Here is a 20,467-nt window from a genome sequence, read left to right as displayed (position 1 = left end):
ATTTGAACTGGAAACTCATGTTTATTGGTACCGTGGTATTTCTACTTTTCCTTTGATAAACTGAAAAACGTTGGGTAAACATTTTTGTTTGTATTAGTTTCTGATATAGAAAAAAAACATTCTTACTGTTTTGATTAGACTCATTAGCGTCTTGCCGAGGCAAGCTGCATAAAACTTGAATCTGTCAGTGTTAGTCAATTTACAAAAGAATGTCATAGATGATTAATTTCTGAGGTAAGTAGCTTCAACCCAAAATTCATCTATAAGGAATGTTATACCGACCTTTTGAATACAATACAATCGACTGGTACCATCATACACAGCAAACTTAATTTGCATGAAATAGTCATTTCAAAACTGACATCGTTATTCATAACATCTTATTTTATTTTTTTTCTTTCTCAGACTGGTGTAAAAAATGAATTAACTAAGATCATCCCTTGATCTTGTATCAAATACAGATCAGCTTCACATTTGATGGTCAACTGTCCGATATGGATAAAGTTGATCTGAAGAAAGTCTGTAAGACTTGCCACGAATCCTCCTGGGCTTTAGAGTGATCAACCATATTTCCTCCCCAAACAACCGTAGCGCCTTGAACGAAATAATTGAATCTTAGCGGTGCAAGGTTGATTTCTTACTGATCTATATCCAGAGACTCTTAATTAACTGGTTAAAACCAAATATATTTCTGATATATTAACACGGTTTTTGCCTAAATAAAAAAGGAAGAACTAAAAACTGATTACAACAATAATTATTTTGTCTTTTTACTATTTGTTACCAATAAAAAAAAAAACATGCAAGCATCATTTCTTATTTTTCTACAAGCTTACAACTAATAGCGGTAGCTAAATATGTACTCACCCAAAAAATTGTCAAATGATGTTCTGCAAACAGGTGTGTAGCATGGCTCTATTAGATGACCTGCGCCGGGATATTTCTTGATATGTAATTTATGGCGTAGGTGCAGAGGGTAGTAATTAAGTAAAATTTGTGAAAAATTTGGATTGACAGCTTGGTCATCTTCACCGACAATGTATAAAATCTTAGCTTTGGATTCCCAGGTCTGAAATAAAACACGTCAGTACAATGATTACATTAGATTCTTTGTGGTGATCTAGCAAAATATCTTGAAAATAAAACACCCGGAATTCATATGTAACTCAGTTGGAAAACAATTATCATGCCGTTTTGAAAATTAAATTAGATGAGGGATTTTTATGTTTTATAAATCAATCATAATTCATTTAATTACCCACTAGTTTAGTTCTTAGGCCTACATCTGTACAGTTACCATAAGTATTAGGATACAGAATAGCTTCAATTAAATGCATTTTACATGTATTACCTTCAGAACTTGCTCTTGTCTCAGATTCAAACTGAAAGCATCGAGCAAGTAAACTGAGTCTCCTTCATATCTGTATTTGGTAGTATCCAAACTGATATAATTTATATGAAAATAAAGTCAATTCATATGTTTCATTGAAAAAAATATATATATATACCAATCATACAAATGTAGCAAATTGCCGTAAGTACACACACTTTTTGTATCACGATAGACTTTCTTACAATTATGCTTTTGTAACAGGGTTATTTTGCTACAAGATTGAAGTCATCACTGCAGAAGTTTTATGGTCGTCATCATAAACTCGTGGGTCGTTAGGGTGTATCCATGAAAACTGATTTGTTCAACGTGTCATAGTTCTCCTTTTCTCTTTCGTCACCCCGGACTTGACGTTTTATGAGCAAATCGGTGGGTGTTTCTAGTAAAGCAGAGGACGCTTCCCCAACTGGTGCATCTGGTCCATACTCCCAATTTTTAGTGGAGTCCGAGTGTATGACGTTTATACTGCTGCTGTTTATCTTTTCGAAATTCCTGCTTCCACGTATAAGTAGGATTCCTGTCATTTCTTGGTTTATTCCTCTTCCTCTGTGTTTTCCAGTCTGATATCGTTTTAAAATTTGCAAAATGAGTTAAGAAATGATCAAGCAAATATATAATAGTTAAGGAATTTAGACATTACAAATAGATTGCAATATTGCAAAATTACGCACATATTTTTTTTTCAAAAGAAAATGTTCCTACAGGTGAAAAGATATTTGACAGACTTGAATTTCAGTTTACAATCATATAGTTTTTTTTAAATACTGCAAGGAAATAACAGATTTGAATAATTGCAAAAAAAAAAAAAATAGCGACTGCTCATTATAAGTATAGGGTAATAACAAATATATCGAAGGAGGGAACAAACCTGGCATTATTGGTAATAGAAGTCAAAGTGATGATATGCTACTGAATATCATCAAGCTTGTGGTTCTAAAAATATTCGTATAAACATACTGTTCTATCAACCACTTGATGTCAGTATTGTATTCATATTCCCATAGACTTGTATAATGAAGGGCATATTTTCAGGATTTAAAAAAACAGAATGATAATTGATTCAATAAAACTTTCCCATATGTAACATTTCAAAAGACATGTGAAAAAATAATTTCCCGCAAAAAAGTACGGTGGGTTCACGAAGATCGGACAGAAAAGTAGTCTTGAACTATAAATAATCATTTTCTCTTCTTTCACTTTCGTTTTGCACTCATCAAATCAACTTTTTCAGAGGAACATATTATAATGCTTATCATCTTATAGTGTTATGCTTGCTCCATTTCATAGGTCATTGTTCATATCTTTTGACAAAATATTAGTTTGTAAAGAGACAAAAAGAAAATGCACAATATTTTTATGCCCTCCATGTTTTGACGTACACCCGTACAGGGATATGCAATACAAGACTGGTATCACTTACCTAAGATAATCAGTGAAAGGGCCGACTGGTGCAATAGAACTCGCCGGACCTCCATTTATATTAACAACTGACTTCACCTTTAACAGAAGATATGTTCTTAGCGTACCCAGTGCCTTTCACAAGGAAATATTTAATTGAACAAAATAAAATATTGATAGTACAGGACATTGGTTTTTTAAAAAAAAAAACTTCAGTAATCGAATGGCTATTTTAATACACTTTTCTCGGCGTCTTTGATACTAGTATTTATGGTTATTGTAACTCCAGGGGACAAAACAGACAAAATAGTCATATATTGTCACAGCACTTTTCAAAATATGATAATGATCTCACCTGCTTGCACTCGATGGCCAGCATTAAAGCCAATTCACCTCCTTTAGACGACCCAATTATTCCAACACCTTCCTTCTTCACTTTTTTCAAAGCAGAAAACCATTTCACAGAATTCTTTGAAAAAAATGGTTTTTTTTAAATACTACATTGGAATAAAGTCGAAACGCTGCTCTGATTTTTAAAATTGCAAAATACTTGCCTTGTTTATAAAAATTTGTAACTTTATTTGAATCTTAAATCTATATTATATATAATTATACCTTGATTGCTGACCTTTTGTTTCTGTTTGTCTAGTAGTTGAGTATAACTCTGTGCGTGCGTGTGTGTATGTGTGTGTGTGTGTGTGTGTGTGTGTGGCTCACAGCCATGGTAAAAAAAAAGTGATAAACACACGACCAACATGTCGTGCAACATATAGGCTATGTCTATTCAAAATTATGAAGAAACTAGACCTACAAGAATAAAAAAAATGCACGGAATCTCCATTTTATCTTCATTTTACCTCGGGCTGCCCTTTAATGTCGTTATTTAACCCCTCGGTATCGTTCGGGGTAAAACAATGCAACGTAAATCACCAGCTCGTAGTAAAACAATGATGGAATGTAGACTCTGAGATATATTTCTTAAATAAACTATGAGACTAGGACAAGCAATTTAATGGCATAAATATAGACAACAATTATAACCACAATAATTTAATGAAAAAGAAGGTGAAGCTTATAAATATAATTTGATAGTTTTAGACCAAAGATCTTCGAATGTATTCATCTACCGAGTTGTCAGATCTGTCTGACTCCTAAGAATGTCAGACTTTGTGTATCATTTTTATAAAAAACAAATGCAGCATTACAAATTTAAAAGTACCTTAAACACTGAGCCTTCATTCTTTTTATTGCAAATGATAAAACCTTCCTATCTTGATAGTTTACGATTTGAGTACATCTATTATACAAATCATTTTTACTGAAATCAGTACTGAAACTTAAAAATGCATTTTTTCTATAATTCATTGATTACTCCTTCTTTTAATCCAATTGCAACAATCCACCTTAATGTGTTCAATTATTCAAATTAAGGGACTTAGTAATATAAACTTATAATCTTACACTACCTTCAGGTATTCAAAATCTATACCGTCCATTTTCTTCGGCAAATCTTCGAAATTAAAGTATGGTAAAGCAAACGTGACAAAACCTCTAGAAGCCAGCATGGCTGCTCGAAATTCGATCAGATTCCCGGGAACACCATACATATCAATGACACCTGGAAACGGACCCGCACCTATGGCAAAAGCGTAATTGAATAATATTTATTTTTTTTCTCCTTTAGTAACGTATTGTAAATTGTTATACCCGATCGTTAAAAGTCTGGAATGATCATCTGGAGTATTATTATATTAATGTATTTTATTTTTATAAGTATAATAAAGATAAAAAGCAAACATAAAAATGACTCAAAAACCATTCTTTCAAGTTTTTTTAGTGTTGTAGTGACTTATATCCATGTCCTTTATTATGCTTACTCGCCTTCTGGTGTAAACAATGTTCCCCGAATTCCGTCATGTCTGATTTCGACCCTACTAACATTTCTATGCAAGAACCATCGTTTTATTTCTGTTGACATAAGGGGTTCCATGTTAGATGAATGACAATTCTCCAATGCAACAAAGTCCTTAAACACAAATATCTTAACGGTTTGTGGTGTAGTAACGTCAGTCTTTATATAACGCATTCTTTTGTTGTCCCCTGGAACCTGGACCATGCTATGAAATAATCCCATTCTGTCAAATCCTGTATTCAATTTACCAATATAAAATATAATATGAAAATTATTATATGATATAAAGAGTTACTGAAAAATTTGGTAGACAATGGTTGTGCTCCATCTGACATACTCATGTCAAAATTACTCATGTTTACAGACTCTTCCTGACAGAACCATGTTATTATCCTTGTTTTTAATTAGTTGCAGTCGGATTTCAGGTGAAGCAATTCATGATACACAGTCCATTATATGATCACGTATAGTATATTTAAAAGAACATGAAAAAGGGAATCATATTTTATAAGAAAATAATATGATAACATTAGATACAATGTTAAATGAACGTATTACCAGAAAAAGATCCCACTTTGTACCAATTTTACAATCGCCGCAGACATCAAACCCGGTATGAAAAGTAGCATTTATAATCCCTTAATGTTAATTTGGATTGAAATTGATCAAGATATTTCTAACCCCTACTTTCTTTTTATATTACTTTCAATATATTATTGATCTTTCATTAAGGGGTTGCAGGAATTTTTGTTTGTTTGTTTGTCTTTGTTTGTCTTTGTTTTGTTTTGTTTTTTTTTAATTCTCCATTTGTTTGGCTACAAAAACTAAGTGCATCATTTGTCTATTTGTCCTGTGTTTCGGAAACTAGTATAATCTATTAGAACATTTCTAATGATTTTAGTGTAGTATTTCTGCGCCCCTTGAAGTTACTAATTTCTCATACACAGAACTGCTGTACCTATGATTAGTTGTTTTCATGAAGGTTTGGACATGGACGAATATTGTCTTGTGAGTGCATTTGAACACATAATTATTTTGTGTACGGGAAACATGCGGACACAACTTATGAACTGGTATAAAAACACAATAACTGGGTCTCAAAATGTAGCAAATAGTATTTAAATAACACTTAAGTTGAGTAATCAAGGGAACCAAGGATGTAAAGGTAATCAAAAGAATGGAATCCAGGGACAAAGACCAGACATGGAAAACAGACATACACAACAAAGAACACAAAGTAACAAAAATAGTACACACAAAGCAACAAAAGCAAATGAGCAAACTCGGACTCCACTAAAAACTGGGAGCATGGACCAGGTGCACCGGTAGGGTAAGCGTCCTCTGCTTTTCTAGAAACACCCGCCGAGTTTTCATGAAAATCATGTCAGCACTTTTAAAAGTAAGTGAAATCTGATATAAAGATCACAGTAGCAAATTAAAATATGGATGAACTGTATGTACCGTCGCAGTACCCTCACTCTATGTTGTAAAGCAATATTCGGCAGAGAGCTTATGCAAGTAAAAGGGGTATAAAAAGGTGACTTCCATATTTTTATAATTGCGTTTCAATATCTTAGTTGATTCATGACTTCAATGCGAATAATATCTTTAAGAGTAGTTGACAAGTTTTCAATGTTTTACATCTATGTACTATTTACAACACATCAGTCAACATTTTCTCCTATTCAATGAAAAGTTGAAACCCCATGGTATCCTTGTCTATCTCAATTGGAAGCGGTTAAAACAATTCTGCGGAGGGGTTATTTAATTTCCATTCTGTGTTAATGTCTTTTAAGAAAGTTGTGTATTTATATCAATATATATATTTTTTTAATTTTATTATTATATCTTCTTATATTTCGTATGATGTACGATTTAAAGATACTAGATTTGATAAATTTAAATATATAAATCTAGCTATAGTCCCTCGGACACCTGCATATTAGAATTTTCCAATTTTACACGTTTAGCTGTGAGTGTAGTTTCTCCGCATCAATATAGATGAGTCAAAAACAATTTTAAAAGGGTGTTTATCATTTCTTACAATCAAATTGATGATTATGTATGTTTCATTTCTTTATTTTCATCATTATTTCACAAATGATTTAAAGATTAAATTAAAAATAAAATGTTCAACGAACAGTGCAAATGAGTTCAGATTGTCAATTATTGTAAGTTTCAAACTTTATTTTTTTAAATCGTTTGAATCGGTCACCTATATGTTAGACTAACCCAATATTGCGCAACAAGTTAGTGTCACTATTGCCTGAGATGAGAAAGATGTTACGGAAAAATCATCTGTTACTTTATTATTCAAAATGTATTTACGTCTCAAATGGTTTCACTAGACAAATGGTTAGTTAAGTCATTACAAGGATATAATTCTATGTTATATAAGTGTCGAGGAGAAAAGGACTTCAGTAATTTATGCGCGCTTCATGCGCGCACTCTTACGCGTTATCGCTCTCTCGTGTTACGTCATTATTGAATTTTATGTATATTGTCATTCTTCGGTCTTCCATTAAATGTATATCGATAGTCGTCTTTCTTACTTCTCATGCTAATATTCTTCTTTATCGCGAGGCGGATCAGCCGGAAACGGCAGCGATAAAAACTTTCCGAGCAGGAAATAAAGCCGCCGTCACTAAATCCTTCTAGAAACTGAAGAAACTCGCCAAACAGCGTAAGAAACACTGAGTTTCTAGACCATGTAAGAAACACTGCGTTTCAAGACTGTCCACCTTAATTCTGCATCTGTACCATTGTTACAAGGTACATATAACGCCATGACTACGCATAATGCCGCATCCTCGAATTGTCACAATCTTCCCGCTACACAACCAGGTTTTAACAGTTTCAATAAATTTATACCTATCGCATCAATCACAATATATAGCCAGAATTATCGTTTGCCTAAGCTTTCCTTGCCTACTTTCGCAGGTGATACCCTAGATGGGACTCTTTTGAGACAACAATCCACCATAACCACACGCTAACTGACGTACAGACGTTTAGGTACTTACTATCGCTACTAGAAGGAGATGCAGCGACACAAAGTAGTAAATGCGTACATGAAGCTTTACTTAATCTACCAGCTCCAAGTGACAATCTTGAGAGTATGTGTAGCTTTTATAACAAGTCCGAGGCATATATCTGAGGATTAGAATCTGCAAGCTTTCATGTTGGAGTAGCAAAGAAAGCAAGGAACTTCACAAACTCAAGATCACTGAATCATTCAAGAACTGTATATTTTGCAGACACTTTACGACAGAGTGTAAAAAGGTTACAGAATCGCAAGGAAGACTGCTTGGGTAGTCACAAGATATCGGAGTGCAAGTCAAAGAACACATGCCGCAAATGCCAGAGAAAACACCACACCAACCTTTGTAAAGAATCTCAAGCTACATCGTCAACCACAGAGTCACGTGAAAACAATGCACCTATTTTACATACGTCTGCAATTCAGGAGAATTCTACTATATTCTTGAAAACCACCGTAGCTCCAGTGTGGTCGCACACTGTATTTCATGATGCTAACATTATATTTGATGAAGGAGTCCAGCGATTCTTCATAACGCAAGACCTTGCTGACAAATTAAATATCAAATTGGAAGGAAGATTTCGATCTCAATACAGGATAACCGCCGTTGCAGTACCCAAAACTTGAAGTATCTCAAAGGTTTGAAGTAAGCTCATTCTTTACAGAAAATGACCTCTCTGATATGTCGGTGTTGATTGGAGCAAATCACTACTGGGATATCGTCATGGACGAAATAGTAAGGGGATCTGAACTCATGTATAGGCTACTTACTTTCAGAAACGCTCACAAGACATTCTAACTCACACATGATGCACATTATAGGCGATCATAGGTACTAAAATCACGACTTGGAGAGATTCTGGAAGTTGGAATCACTTGGTATCAGTAAAAAAAAATACATACAAGCAACATGATAACATGAAATCGTCTGCGTCAACATCTATAATGTATAAGGGTAAATACATTGCAAAGTTACCATGGATTGATCACTCAGCAGAATTGCCAACAAATGAAGCGATCACGTTAAGAAGAACAGAAAAAGTTGTCGCACACCAAAGAAAACTTACTGAAAGTTTATGGAGGTATTTTATAAGAGCAAGAGAAGAGAGGATTCATAGAAAAGGTAAACAGCCATGGAAACGGCTATGAATCTAAACGCATTCACTACATTCCTATTATCTACTACTCCACTAATACGCCGATTCGTATCGTCTATGGTTGTAGTTTTAAACATAACAAGTATAGCCCAAGCCTCAACGACTGTATACATTCATATTCACCGGAAACCACAGATAAGTGAAAAGTATGCAGCAACCACTGATATCGAGAAGGCTTTTCTTCATGTAGTCTTGCACCCAACAGACCGTGATGTTACACGCCTTTTCTGGCTAAGCGTTCCATCGAATCCGAAGAGTTCCTTCGCCACATACGGCTTTAAATCTGTCTTGTTTGGTGCAACGTTATCATCGTTTATACTAAAGGTACATGCGTACAAAACATGGATAGCGAACCGACCGATCGTGAAGTTGTATCCACAGGAGATAACTGCAACTGAGAAGATACCTAGGAGATGTTAGAATACAAAATCAAAGACTGTAATATTCAGAGACTGTTCATTTCTTTGATAAAAGTGTTTCTACTCTAAGAGATAATTGCGAAGACGATTTTCTTTTTTTTTTTTTTATTTCTGTTCAAAGTTTTATTCAATTCTTATTGAATGCATGTAATTTCAAGGTTAAGGTTCTCTTTTCGCGCCCCGGGGAAATGTCGAGGAGAAAGGTCTTCAGTAATTTATGCGGGCTTCATGCATGCGCTCTTACGCGTTACCGCTCTCTTATGTTACGTCATTTTTGAATTCTATGTATAACGTCATATTTCAGTCTTCCATGAAATGTATATAGATAGATGTCGTTTTCACTCTCACGCTTATATTCTTCTATATCGTCAACACAATAAGCATGCACTATCAAGTGGATATGTTTATACGGGGGGAGCACTTCCTAAATACCAGTATATACAGAAGTGCCGCAAGAATGGTTCTGTTTTTTTTTCTAAAGTTGAAATATATGATTTAGTCATAATTTGTTTTCTATTTTGAATGTCATTTCTGAGCTATACTGTATCAATGGGTGCTTTTTCTACATTTTTTTTTTCGATATTTAAGTATATGACTTATAGCTTATCTGCAACCTGTTACAGACCTAAATGGACTCATAATTCAAAAAGATGCAGACACACACATGGAGTGTAATATAAAGTCCCTGGTACACAGTAGTAGAATACATGAATTTGTATTTACTTCTTGTAGACAAATATATGATTGTGAGGGTTTTTACAGCTGCACCCTCCTACCAAATTTTAACAAAAGTGATCCCCCGTTATTTATTTTGTAAACCAGCATTCATAAAATACCAAAGATTCTCTACATATTGGTTCAATATCAAGGACAGGTCTTGGAGAAGTATAAAAGAAACCAAGATCATGACTTGCTTAATGAATAAATACCATATTCAATACAACGATTAGCAGATTACAATATTGTTTGTGTTTTTTTTTTTTTTTAATTTCTTTCCTCAGAAAAAGGGGGTGCTTTGATATTTGCTGTTTTTGTCAATTTTACACATGAACTTTCCCATAAATGTATGTGTGCAATATATTAGAAGTCACTGAGTGACCCAGATTTGCAGGTCTTAATACCAGCATTTGAAGAGTACATGTATTATTTTCCTTTATGTACATGTATCTACAAAAAAAAGCTCTGAATGGCCTCTATTACTTAACTGGTAATGCTAGAAATCTGGTTACTCTTTTATTTGGTCCACCAGAATATTTTCTTTAAGTGACAGGGGCCTGACTTTTTTTCATACTACAAACATTTACTTCAAATCTTTTCCACCAATTTAAATAAAATTTGATTAATTGTGTTTTTTTTCTTCAGCAATCACATAATAATTTGACAGTTCTGACTGATTTGAACATAATGACGGCCAAAAAGGGCCACATTGATTCTGGTGAAATTCTTTTTCTGCGAAGAAAAGTTCAGATTGATTTTAACCAAATAAGGTCCAAAAAAGGCCACATTGATTCTGGTAAAATTCATGTTTCAATGCAATCAAAATTCAAAGCTGTATCGACCTTGAATAGTATGTGCGTACTTGCACGCAGCAGCGCCCACTTTTTCAAGGTTCAACCCTGCAGTCATATGAAGCTGTCGTATAGGACGTATTTAACTGGGTTATTGGATTTCACATTTTGATTTTTTTTAAAGTACAAAGATCTAACTGTTACCAGGTCATTTAGATAGAAGTTAATACTGACATAGAGTCCTACAGAGATATGTTTGTTATACCAGGGAAGTTTCTTATTTTCAATCAAACAAATTATATTTTTAATTGTATATCATGTAATCAAAACATTGTAGTAATATTACTAGTCCAATTGGGACTGAGTGTATGGGTAATATATAACACAAAGCTGTCATAAAATCTCAACACAAAACTACATCTTGCTGACATACGGATTGTGGACCCTTTAATTGTCCCAAAATTTAACCATTCATTTTTTAAAGAACAAAATATCATCGTACACTAAATTTTGGTTTTTTTTCTTTTCATATGTAAACCGTAGGTAACATATGACTTTTCATATAAGCCTTGTCCTTAGGATAAATATTATATAGAATAGACTGTATAATTCCAAATTAAGGGAGATAACTCTGTAAATCACACTAAAATACAAAAGAAACTGTTGGAATTTCAATGTGAATTATCTCTTAAGAGCAGACAGATTGAAATAAATAATTATACATTTCATCATATAGACTTATAAAGCAACTTTATAACAAAAATAAAAGAAAATATATAGCCTATTTAAGGTATATCACATTTTACAGAATTTGCATGATTCTAACAAAGACTGTGCTACAAAGTAAATCAACATGTCTTCTAATATAGGTGGTAAATCATGTATTATGTTCGAATTACCATGCAGAAAAGACACTTTACAAGTGAAACTTATTTCATGCAAAGCTGTAGTTCTTTTACCAATAGCATGCGTCCACAAAAAACCTACTGTTTTGGCAAGTTCCACATGAGGTCGTTGATACTTAGTTTTTTATCATGAGGAGGTGTTGACAAGTCCAAGATTAATCGCCTTTTTCCGAATAATTACTCTCGGCAATATCCAGTGGGCTAACTCTATACTGATCATAATCTAATTTGTGAAAGATTTATACACAAAACCGTTACATTATTCTTTTTCTATGATCCGACAGTGTGCATTAAAATTACTTTTACATTTAAAGGTCTTAATAAGTGTTATATTAAACCGGTTCGCAAACCAGAGCAGAAAAAAAAGTAAAATGGTCTTGCAGTTCACTTCCTCATGATGAAATATTTACGGGAGTTGTGGCGTGTGAGGAGAAGTTATGTAGTCATCTTTTTCGGGGCAACTTAGTCAGTTCTTTTTCTGTCGGATTAATTATCTGATTACTGAAACGGTTGCGGAGGGGCGTTTACTACATTTGAAATGTGCATTCCCTGACGAACAACATTTTAAGGAAATATTTAGGAATGGACAGGTGCGTTTTATACAACATCTTTTGCTATTAATGTTATTTGACGTCTTGAAACATCTTAACTCTGCCTAGCTACGATTATTATTTCTAACGTTGACGTCCGCTTAAGAATAAGTTTTACTTCTCAGTTTTAAATGACGAAATGACACATTTATGGCTGAAAATAATTTGTGGTAGTCATAGAGTTTAGTGCTGTTATAGTTACTTATGTCCATGATGTCTTCCTCATAAGCAGCTAGCTCAGTCCGTCTTTGCGGATATGCACTCGACATTATTTGTTTATATTTACCAAAGGCCTTGATAAATAATTGGATGGTAAGAATCCGATCTAGCCTTGTGTCGGTTTCCCTGGGAAGTTAACTTCAATCATATCAGTGATAATTGTATGCGTCTGAGGGCACTCGAAGTTAGGAATAAGTAATGCAGCTGGATAAACATCCTAACCGTCAATAATCTGTCTATGAAGAGAAGGTTAAACGACGTCTATATTAATATTAGAATCCAACCGTTTGTCTGTAGTCACTTTACTGGAGTGGTTATTTGGTGCTTCAGTCATTTATGTAGTTACTGTTTGATTTAAATCGACATTTTTTTAGTAATATTTTTGTAGAGTGAATCCTTATTTATCGCCCAAATAATGTTGATGGCATCCTTGATTATTTAAAAGCGATTGAGTTAATGTATTTTGTAACCAGTTAAATATTGAGACATGGACGGGATGTAATAAATCTTTCTAAAGTGATAAAAACGGACGCAAAATCCACCTTATATTCTAGTCGAGATGTATTTTTGATTTTAAAAAAGTGGTATGAGACCAACTTCTTTGTTTGTGAGATATTTCTGACATACTGAATGTGCTATACATGTGGGAGGACTACTATTAAGCAATTTTGTCTCTTAGAAATCGACTATAAAGATTTTTAACTTATGGAAGCAATGGGTGGATAGATTTATATTTATTCTACCAGCGAATGGTCGAGGGGAAAAGGCCCTATAGCAATGGTTCTTTAAGGATTTTACTCTGTAACAGCAATATTCGTTTTAAAATCATGCGTTTCGAATTCATGTACATCATGACGTTTCGGTAGTTGTACTACTTTTAAAGCTTTAGGCAAAAAGAGAACGCTATAGAAACCCTAATCTAAAAATAAAAATACATAATGTAACCGCAAATTGCCAAGAAGACTTTAACAAAAACATCACAAAAGTAAACTGATATTCTTTGATATACAGATAAAACGATATTTTCAAAACAATGGAAGACTTTTCTAAAGAAGACAGGCGATATCCCTTACTTTTAACTGTATTTTCTCTTCAATACTAACCTTCAAACTAAGTTTATATTTGGTTAATATATAAATTAATACGGACCTTTATATGTTCCTCCCAGTGAAGGTTGCTTGTCAACATAAACATTTCCTTCTCGATCCGATATGAAGTATGCAGAAGAGGCGAAGAATGTCCTATTCTCTAACACAGATGTTGCGATCGTGACTTTCTGGTTTGGGTTTAGTCCATTTAAAGTTATTGTAAGTTTGTCATCTATAAGTGGGTTCTCCGGAATGACGTGTAACGTTGCTAAGTTCCGAGAACGACTTATTCTATGTAATGTTGAGAATAGCTTGAAAAGTCGTTGTTTTGATATCGTCATGTTCATCGCTTACTGATGATAACGAATAATGACATCAAAGTGTGATCATACAAAATATTCTGATCAGGGACTTGTACTTTTTCTGGTTACACCGACCCTATAAGAATTAACAAATACGAAAATTGAACATATATTTGTAACTGGATCCTTGATTATGATTATGACCTCCCTATAAGAGTACATCTTAAGTAAATCGAAAAAGATGTAATGTGTTTAGTTTAAACTAAATCGTTTTTATATTTGCAATACACATTGTACTTTTAAAGCTGTTCCTTTGTTTTTCAATTGTCTGGAAATAATTCTCGTTGTTGTAAAAGGTGAAAATGGTAACTCGTGTGAAACATATAAATTATTAGACGATGGAACGGACCAAACTCTTTGCGATTACTGAACGAGTTGAAAGTTGTAAGCAAGCCCGTTTCGATTCAATTATCTACTGTATTTCAAACAGTGGTGCAATAAAGAAGTTGATTTGGAAGTAAATAACGTCGATAGTTGTAACAGTACAATTGAGACAGATCTAGTCAATAAAACAACTTCCTATCTCAACTCGGTCTGCCGCTCAAAACCCTGATATAAGGGAATTTCCGTACTTAGCTAGTGATATTGACACAAAAGATGTAATGCTACTAATCAGTACAGATTCTACTGGTGCTCTATTACCACTTTGATGTAATGAAAATAGTAAACTATATGCACTTAATACAAACCTCGGAAGGTTCGTGGTGCAGTTCCTATCAAAAAAAACTAACTACAACAGAAAAGGCCAGCATTAAGAATATCTACCGAAGCTCATGATCAGCTACGGTATTAGAAAGACAACTTGATAATTTGTGGACAACCGAGTTAATAGATACCCTTCGTGACAATGTAAGAAGTGCGTCTGTCGAGTACAAGAAAACACTTGAAATAATGGAATAGACAAGAGTTCGTGAGAACGGACATTATAAACTACGGCTACTCTCCTGGCGCGACATGGAATCAATGTTACCAAATAACTCAGTTGTTGCCCTTGCTCGTTTAGGTCATCTCAAGCATAAAATGTCTCGTGACCATGTATACCAAGATTGTCAATAATTACTTTGATAACGGATACGCAAAGGAAGTGGCTGAATCCGACTGTGGGTCAAAAAAGTATAGCACTAACCTTACTACCAAGTCGTTAACGCAAACAAACCGAGTCGTGTTTTACTATGCGGCAAGGTGCAAAGGAATATCACTTAACAGCCAGTTACTACAGCGTCCAGATTTGAAGAATTGTTTAGTAGGTGGCATACTACGAATTAGATAGGAGAGGATTGCAATAGCAGCAGACATTGAAGCTCTGTTTTCCCAGGTTTGTGTTACAAATAAAGATAAAGACAATTTACTATTACTGTGGTGGCCTGACGGAGACTTAGATAAATCGTCAAAACACTACTGTACAACTATTGCTATACCATCACCTAGCTACACCACGTATGCCCTGAAAAAAAGCTGCAAGAGGCAATCGTTCGTCTTTCAGTGAAGAAGTGGAAAGATCTGTTGAACAAAATTTCTACGTAAACGATTGTCTAAAATCAGTATCATCCGAAGACCAATCTATTAACTTAGCTACTTATCTACAAACACAAATGAAAAGTTTCCGACTCAAGAAACAGATCATCGATAGAAGAAATGTATTACAGTTAATCGGTTGTGAACCTTAACCCCGATGAAACATTACCTGAAAACAAAGCTTTAAGAACTATCTGGATGAAAACAAAGACAAAAAGCGAATTCAAAGAAAATATTAAATAAGCCATTTACAAGACGGGAACTATTGTCTGTCGTAAGTTCTATATTCAACCCATTGTGTTACTTTCACCAGTTACACTCAAAGCAACAGCCATTGTACAAAGCCTGTGTAAAACAAACCTTGGATGGGGCGATCAAGATGTCTAAAATCAGTATCAACTGCTAACCGAGGAGGAACTCTTAACTTTTCTACAGAAGTTAACAAAATTCTGAATGATAGACCTCTAACAACAGTAAGCAATCACGTGAACGACCCAAAGGTGCTTACACCTAGTATCTTAATCTTGATGGTCTAATCTAATTCTTGTATTCTAGAAGGCATATTTGAGAAAGTAGTCGTCTATACAATGAAATGGTGGACGCAATTTCAGTATCTCGCAAACACTTCTGGAAAAGATGGTTGAGAGAATACCTTCCGACTCTACAGATTCGAAAGAAATGGCAAAGCCTGAGAAGAGATATGATAGAAGGCGAAGCAGTGTTGTTTGCACAGTAGAATACAACATGAAGACAGTGGCCATCAGAGGTGGACACATAATTTTATTTAACTTGTAATTGTGTTCTGTTTTTTATATGGTGATAAAATTAAGGAAATTTCATGGTTGGTGTCCTTACAAGTTTACAGTGTATAATTTTTACAAATTGTAGTTTAATCGAAAACATTGTCATAATTTGTCAATGTATGTTTGCAATACACAATGTATATGTACTTTTAAAGCTGTTCATTTTTTTCTAATATACATGTACTAAGTAATACTTGTAATTTATGTATTATTATTTGTGTTGTTTTAAAGGTATATGAATTGTGAGAAATAACGTTTTTCTTGTTTTTCTTGGTTCACGACCTTGTATTTCGATTTCGTCGGTTTTTCATCTTGTCAGTTGGTTTCACACAATTAAAGTAGATAGACGCATTTTTTTTAAATTGTGCAAACCTTTTCTATGTAATGTAATCTGGTTCAAACCTTTTGGCTTTCTTTAAAAAAATTGTTTGATGAGCTATGTATTTTAATACCTCTCAATGCAAAAGAATTTTTGTAAGTGCAGATGTAAAAATTTTAATCCGTGTGTTAATGGTGGAATAGAATACTTAAAACTTGTATTAAGATTGATAAATAATCTATTTGTTACCTATCCCCTACACAAAAAGAGAAAATTATTACAAAATGGATGACTTTGGATGCGGTAATAGACTAAATCGATATAAATTTTAATACATGACCATTAAATTCTGTAATATATAATTCATAATTATGGTTATTTTCATTTCATGAACTGAACTTCTTTCTTGTTGTACATATTTGTGTATTGTGTTTGTTTCACATGTTTGCCCTTTCAAAATAAAAAAAATAATAAAAAAAACCTTTTCTATTTTTTAAAAAAGATGATTACTCATTTCAGAGAATTTATTATACCTAACAGTACTATACTGCAGATAGCATTGAAAATAAGATATGGAAGCGCATATTCGATTAGACTAATTTATTCATGGATAAATCATCTACATAATGATATATTTTAGAAAGACCTAAAGCTGTTACCGTTATTCACATAAACATTCGATTCACATTTGAAGTATGAAAATAAATTCAACCATGTGTGTCTTTACTTTTTATTAAGTACATTAAGATCAATATCTGTTTTCTTATTTTAACAAATTTAAATCTGCACTACCGTTCCGACGTCAAATTGGAAAGCCGGTATTTATTTTTACGTTTAAACACCGAACTGAATGAGCAACCTCATAGAAGAAGGAGACATAGTCTAAGTTTTACGGCAATGTAGTATATATTACTAGTCTGAGCACAAGTCTCTGACCATAACCAGTTCTATGTGACATTAAAATATGACTAAAGGGCGTGTCCGTCGAGAAAAGGAAAAGACACACACACACACAACAACAACCAAACTAATACGTACAAGGAAACTAAAGTAAACGAGCAGCAAGGACTTCCCTTAAAAGTGAGAGCACGGACCGGGAATAAATCGGTTCTCATGGTGCAGCTCGAGCATAACTTATGCGTTGTGATATGAAAACTCCATGGTCTGATGACGGACTTGTACTTTTACAGGTAAAATCGATTCTAAATGAATCAACAATTATGAAAATAGTAACGGAAAATGTCTTGTTCGGAATATTTGGTGATACATTTAAGCTTTATTAAAAATCACTTTTGGGTATACTTTATGGAAAACAATAAATTCAGTTGAAAACAATTGATTTTCCCTTAATAGTATTTTCCTATGTTCCTATAAACTACTTCAGTCGATTTCTTTTTTGTGTACACGTTTTCCTTCTGTTTTCATACATTTCTTATTCCAAAGTGGCGAAAAATCAATTGTCATCTCCATTTTTGAAATTCAAAGGCGTCGACTAATAGATCGCACACGGAGAAGACGACGTACGAGAATAGGGGTAGTTCTTTCTTTCTATAACTATAAGTCAAATATGCATCAAAATAAAACAGTTCCAATTTTTTATTTATTTAAAAGAAACTGTAATATCACATGAATATATTTTATTAGATGCACATCCGCCATTTTTGACTATTTGTAAGGCATTAAAATACTAACTATAAGACTCACGTGATCGCTCTTCCTACGACGATTACGGTCTAAGAGGTCTTAGAGGTGACAGCATATGATTCACAAGAAAATGTTAGTCCATTTTGTACACTAGTACAAGAGAATTTATTGTTTTACCTGTGCTTTCTTTCAATATGCTGCTTCAATGCCCACACCCTGATTTATTGTGTTTGCTGCGGTGATTTTCTTTTGCCTAACTATGAATAACCAGGATAAACTGACACATTGAACCAGTGAGTATCGAAATAAAAATACCATACATTCAAAGTAGATGAAGATTGCTGGTTAATATGTTATCGAATTAATCAAAATATCTACTTTTTTTTTAAATGTCCGTCATATGATAAAAATAAAAGGACATATATCTGTAACTGGATCTTTGTTGATGACTAAGACCTTCCTTAAATCACATCTTATGTAAATCGTAAATGATGTAATAATTTACTTCATAATGAGCGGAAGTTATTACCGTTATTCACATACAAAATTAATTCACCATTGAAGTGTGAAAATTGGATAAACCATGCATGTCTTTCCTTTTTTGATTCTTTATATAAAGTACATTAAATTTAATATCTATTTTTATGTTTTAACCAATTTAGAACTGCACTGCCATTTCGAAGCAAAAATAGTAAGCCAGCATTTATTTTTACGTTTATAGACTTAACTGAATGAGCAACCTCATAGAAGAAGGCGACATAGTCTTAGTATTACAGGAATGTAGTATTCATAACCAGTCTGAACACAAGTCTCTGTCCCTAACTTCAGTCCTATGTAATATTAAAAATTGGCTAAATGGCGCTTCATCAAGAAGGAGAAAACAGACACACTCACAACAACCTCGTACAAGAAAACAAAAGTAAATGAGCAACACTTAAATCTGAGAGCATGGACCGCGAGTAAATCGGTTCTCATGGTTCAGCTCGAGCATTATGTATGGGTTGTGATATGAAATTTGTATACACAGGTGTTGAAGGAATGTTGTCATAAATGAAAGCCAAATCATAGATACGGACTGAGAATTCATCGCGTTTATCGTATGATATGGACATGAGATTTCCCTTACCATCGATGATGCATCGAACTATGATGCTGAAAAGGTCGACAATCAAAGCAAGTAGCTTCGAGGCATGGAACGTAAGAACTACGCACGAGACAGGAAAACGTTCCCAGATAGCTGCAGAAATGCGTGCCAATAATTTCGAAATTGTTTGGATATGCGATACAAAATAGACAAAATCAGGACAAGTGAAATTAAATAGCCGAGAGTTATTGCTATAGTCTGGACACGAAGACGACAACAATCAAAATACTCAAAGAGTAGCCTTGATGTTTTCTAAGACGTCACTGTCAGCCTTAATCGAATGGGAAGCTCCTGGACCATCAAAGTAGTATTCAGAACAAAGGGAAAAAGGGTCAATTGAATATCATCCAGTGCTATGCACCAACAAACAATTGTGACAATGAAATTAATAGTGCTTTCTACGAAAGAGTACAATCCATGATATACAAAAATTCAACAAGAGATGTAAATATCCTAATAGGCGACTTAAACGCAAAAGTTGGTAGTAACAACAAAGGTAATTAAAACATAATGGGAAAACAGGTCTTGGTGCCACGAATGAAAATGGGGAGAGATATACTGACCTATGTGCTACAAATAGTTTTGTGATTGGTTTTTCTTCACAAAAATATCCCCAAACAACACTGGTCTTACCATTTCACAAAAAAATTAGACCATTTTTGCATCTGCTAAATCATTGTTAAATGTAAGAGTAAAGAGACGACCAGATGTGGCTTCAGATCACCACCATGTAGGCAGCAAAGCGGCGCAGATGAAGATGTGAAAGCCAGAATTCAAAAGGCCGGAGCAGCATTCAAACAACTAAGCAACTTATGGAATTCCAAAAATCTGCAAAGACACACGAAGTTTACGATCTTTAACAAAAATATCAGGGCAGTGTTGTTATATGGTGCGGAAAAATTTAGGACGACTGTTGCGAAAGTGCAGACAATTATAAATACCTGTTGGAAACGCATCCTCCAGGCCAAATACAATCAGCAACGCAGATTGTATTGGATACAACAAAACAAAACATGTAGACCAAGAGTTTCTACAGAGAGGCTGGAGATGGTTA

At 33.9% G+C, this 20,467-nt stretch overlaps 1 protein-coding gene across 6 annotated transcripts; it reads right to left on the bottom strand.

Moving 5' to 3' along the window:
• Window positions 1-363: 363 nt before the first annotated feature.
• LOC148623956 (acyl-coenzyme A amino acid N-acyltransferase 1-like) lies at window positions 364-19,003 on the bottom strand. 6 transcript variants are annotated; one of them, XM_088566299.1, is made up of 9 exons: window positions 18,318-19,003; window positions 13,688-14,064; window positions 4,670-4,933; window positions 4,255-4,424; window positions 3,144-3,257; window positions 2,811-2,887; window positions 1,352-1,442; window positions 868-1,069; window positions 364-594 (listed from the first exon to the last, which is right to left on the bottom strand). In XM_088566299.1, the coding sequence occupies exons 2-9, from the start codon at window positions 13,971-13,973 to the stop codon at window positions 482-484; spliced, it is 1,317 nt and encodes a 438-aa protein (XP_088422425.1). In that variant the 5' UTR covers window positions 13,974-14,064; window positions 18,318-19,003; the 3' UTR covers window positions 364-481. The 6 variants fall into 6 exon arrangements, with proteins under 6 accessions (XP_088422425.1, XP_088422424.1, XP_088422426.1 ...); XM_088566298.1 differs by having other exon boundaries at window positions 18,330-19,003; XM_088566300.1 differs by having other exon boundaries at window positions 18,447-19,003.
• Between the last annotated feature and the right edge of the window lie 1,464 nt (window positions 19,004-20,467).

Source organism: Perna viridis, chromosome 2 (assembly GCF_037379345.1).
Source record: "Perna viridis isolate PV_CMFRI_1.1 ecotype Kerala chromosome 2, ASM3737934v1, whole genome shotgun sequence".
NCBI classification, from domain to species: Eukaryota; Metazoa; Mollusca; class Bivalvia; order Mytilida; family Mytilidae; genus Perna; species Perna viridis.
Note: the sequence above shows the minus strand (reverse complement) of the source record. Positions and strands in the feature narration are given on the sequence as shown.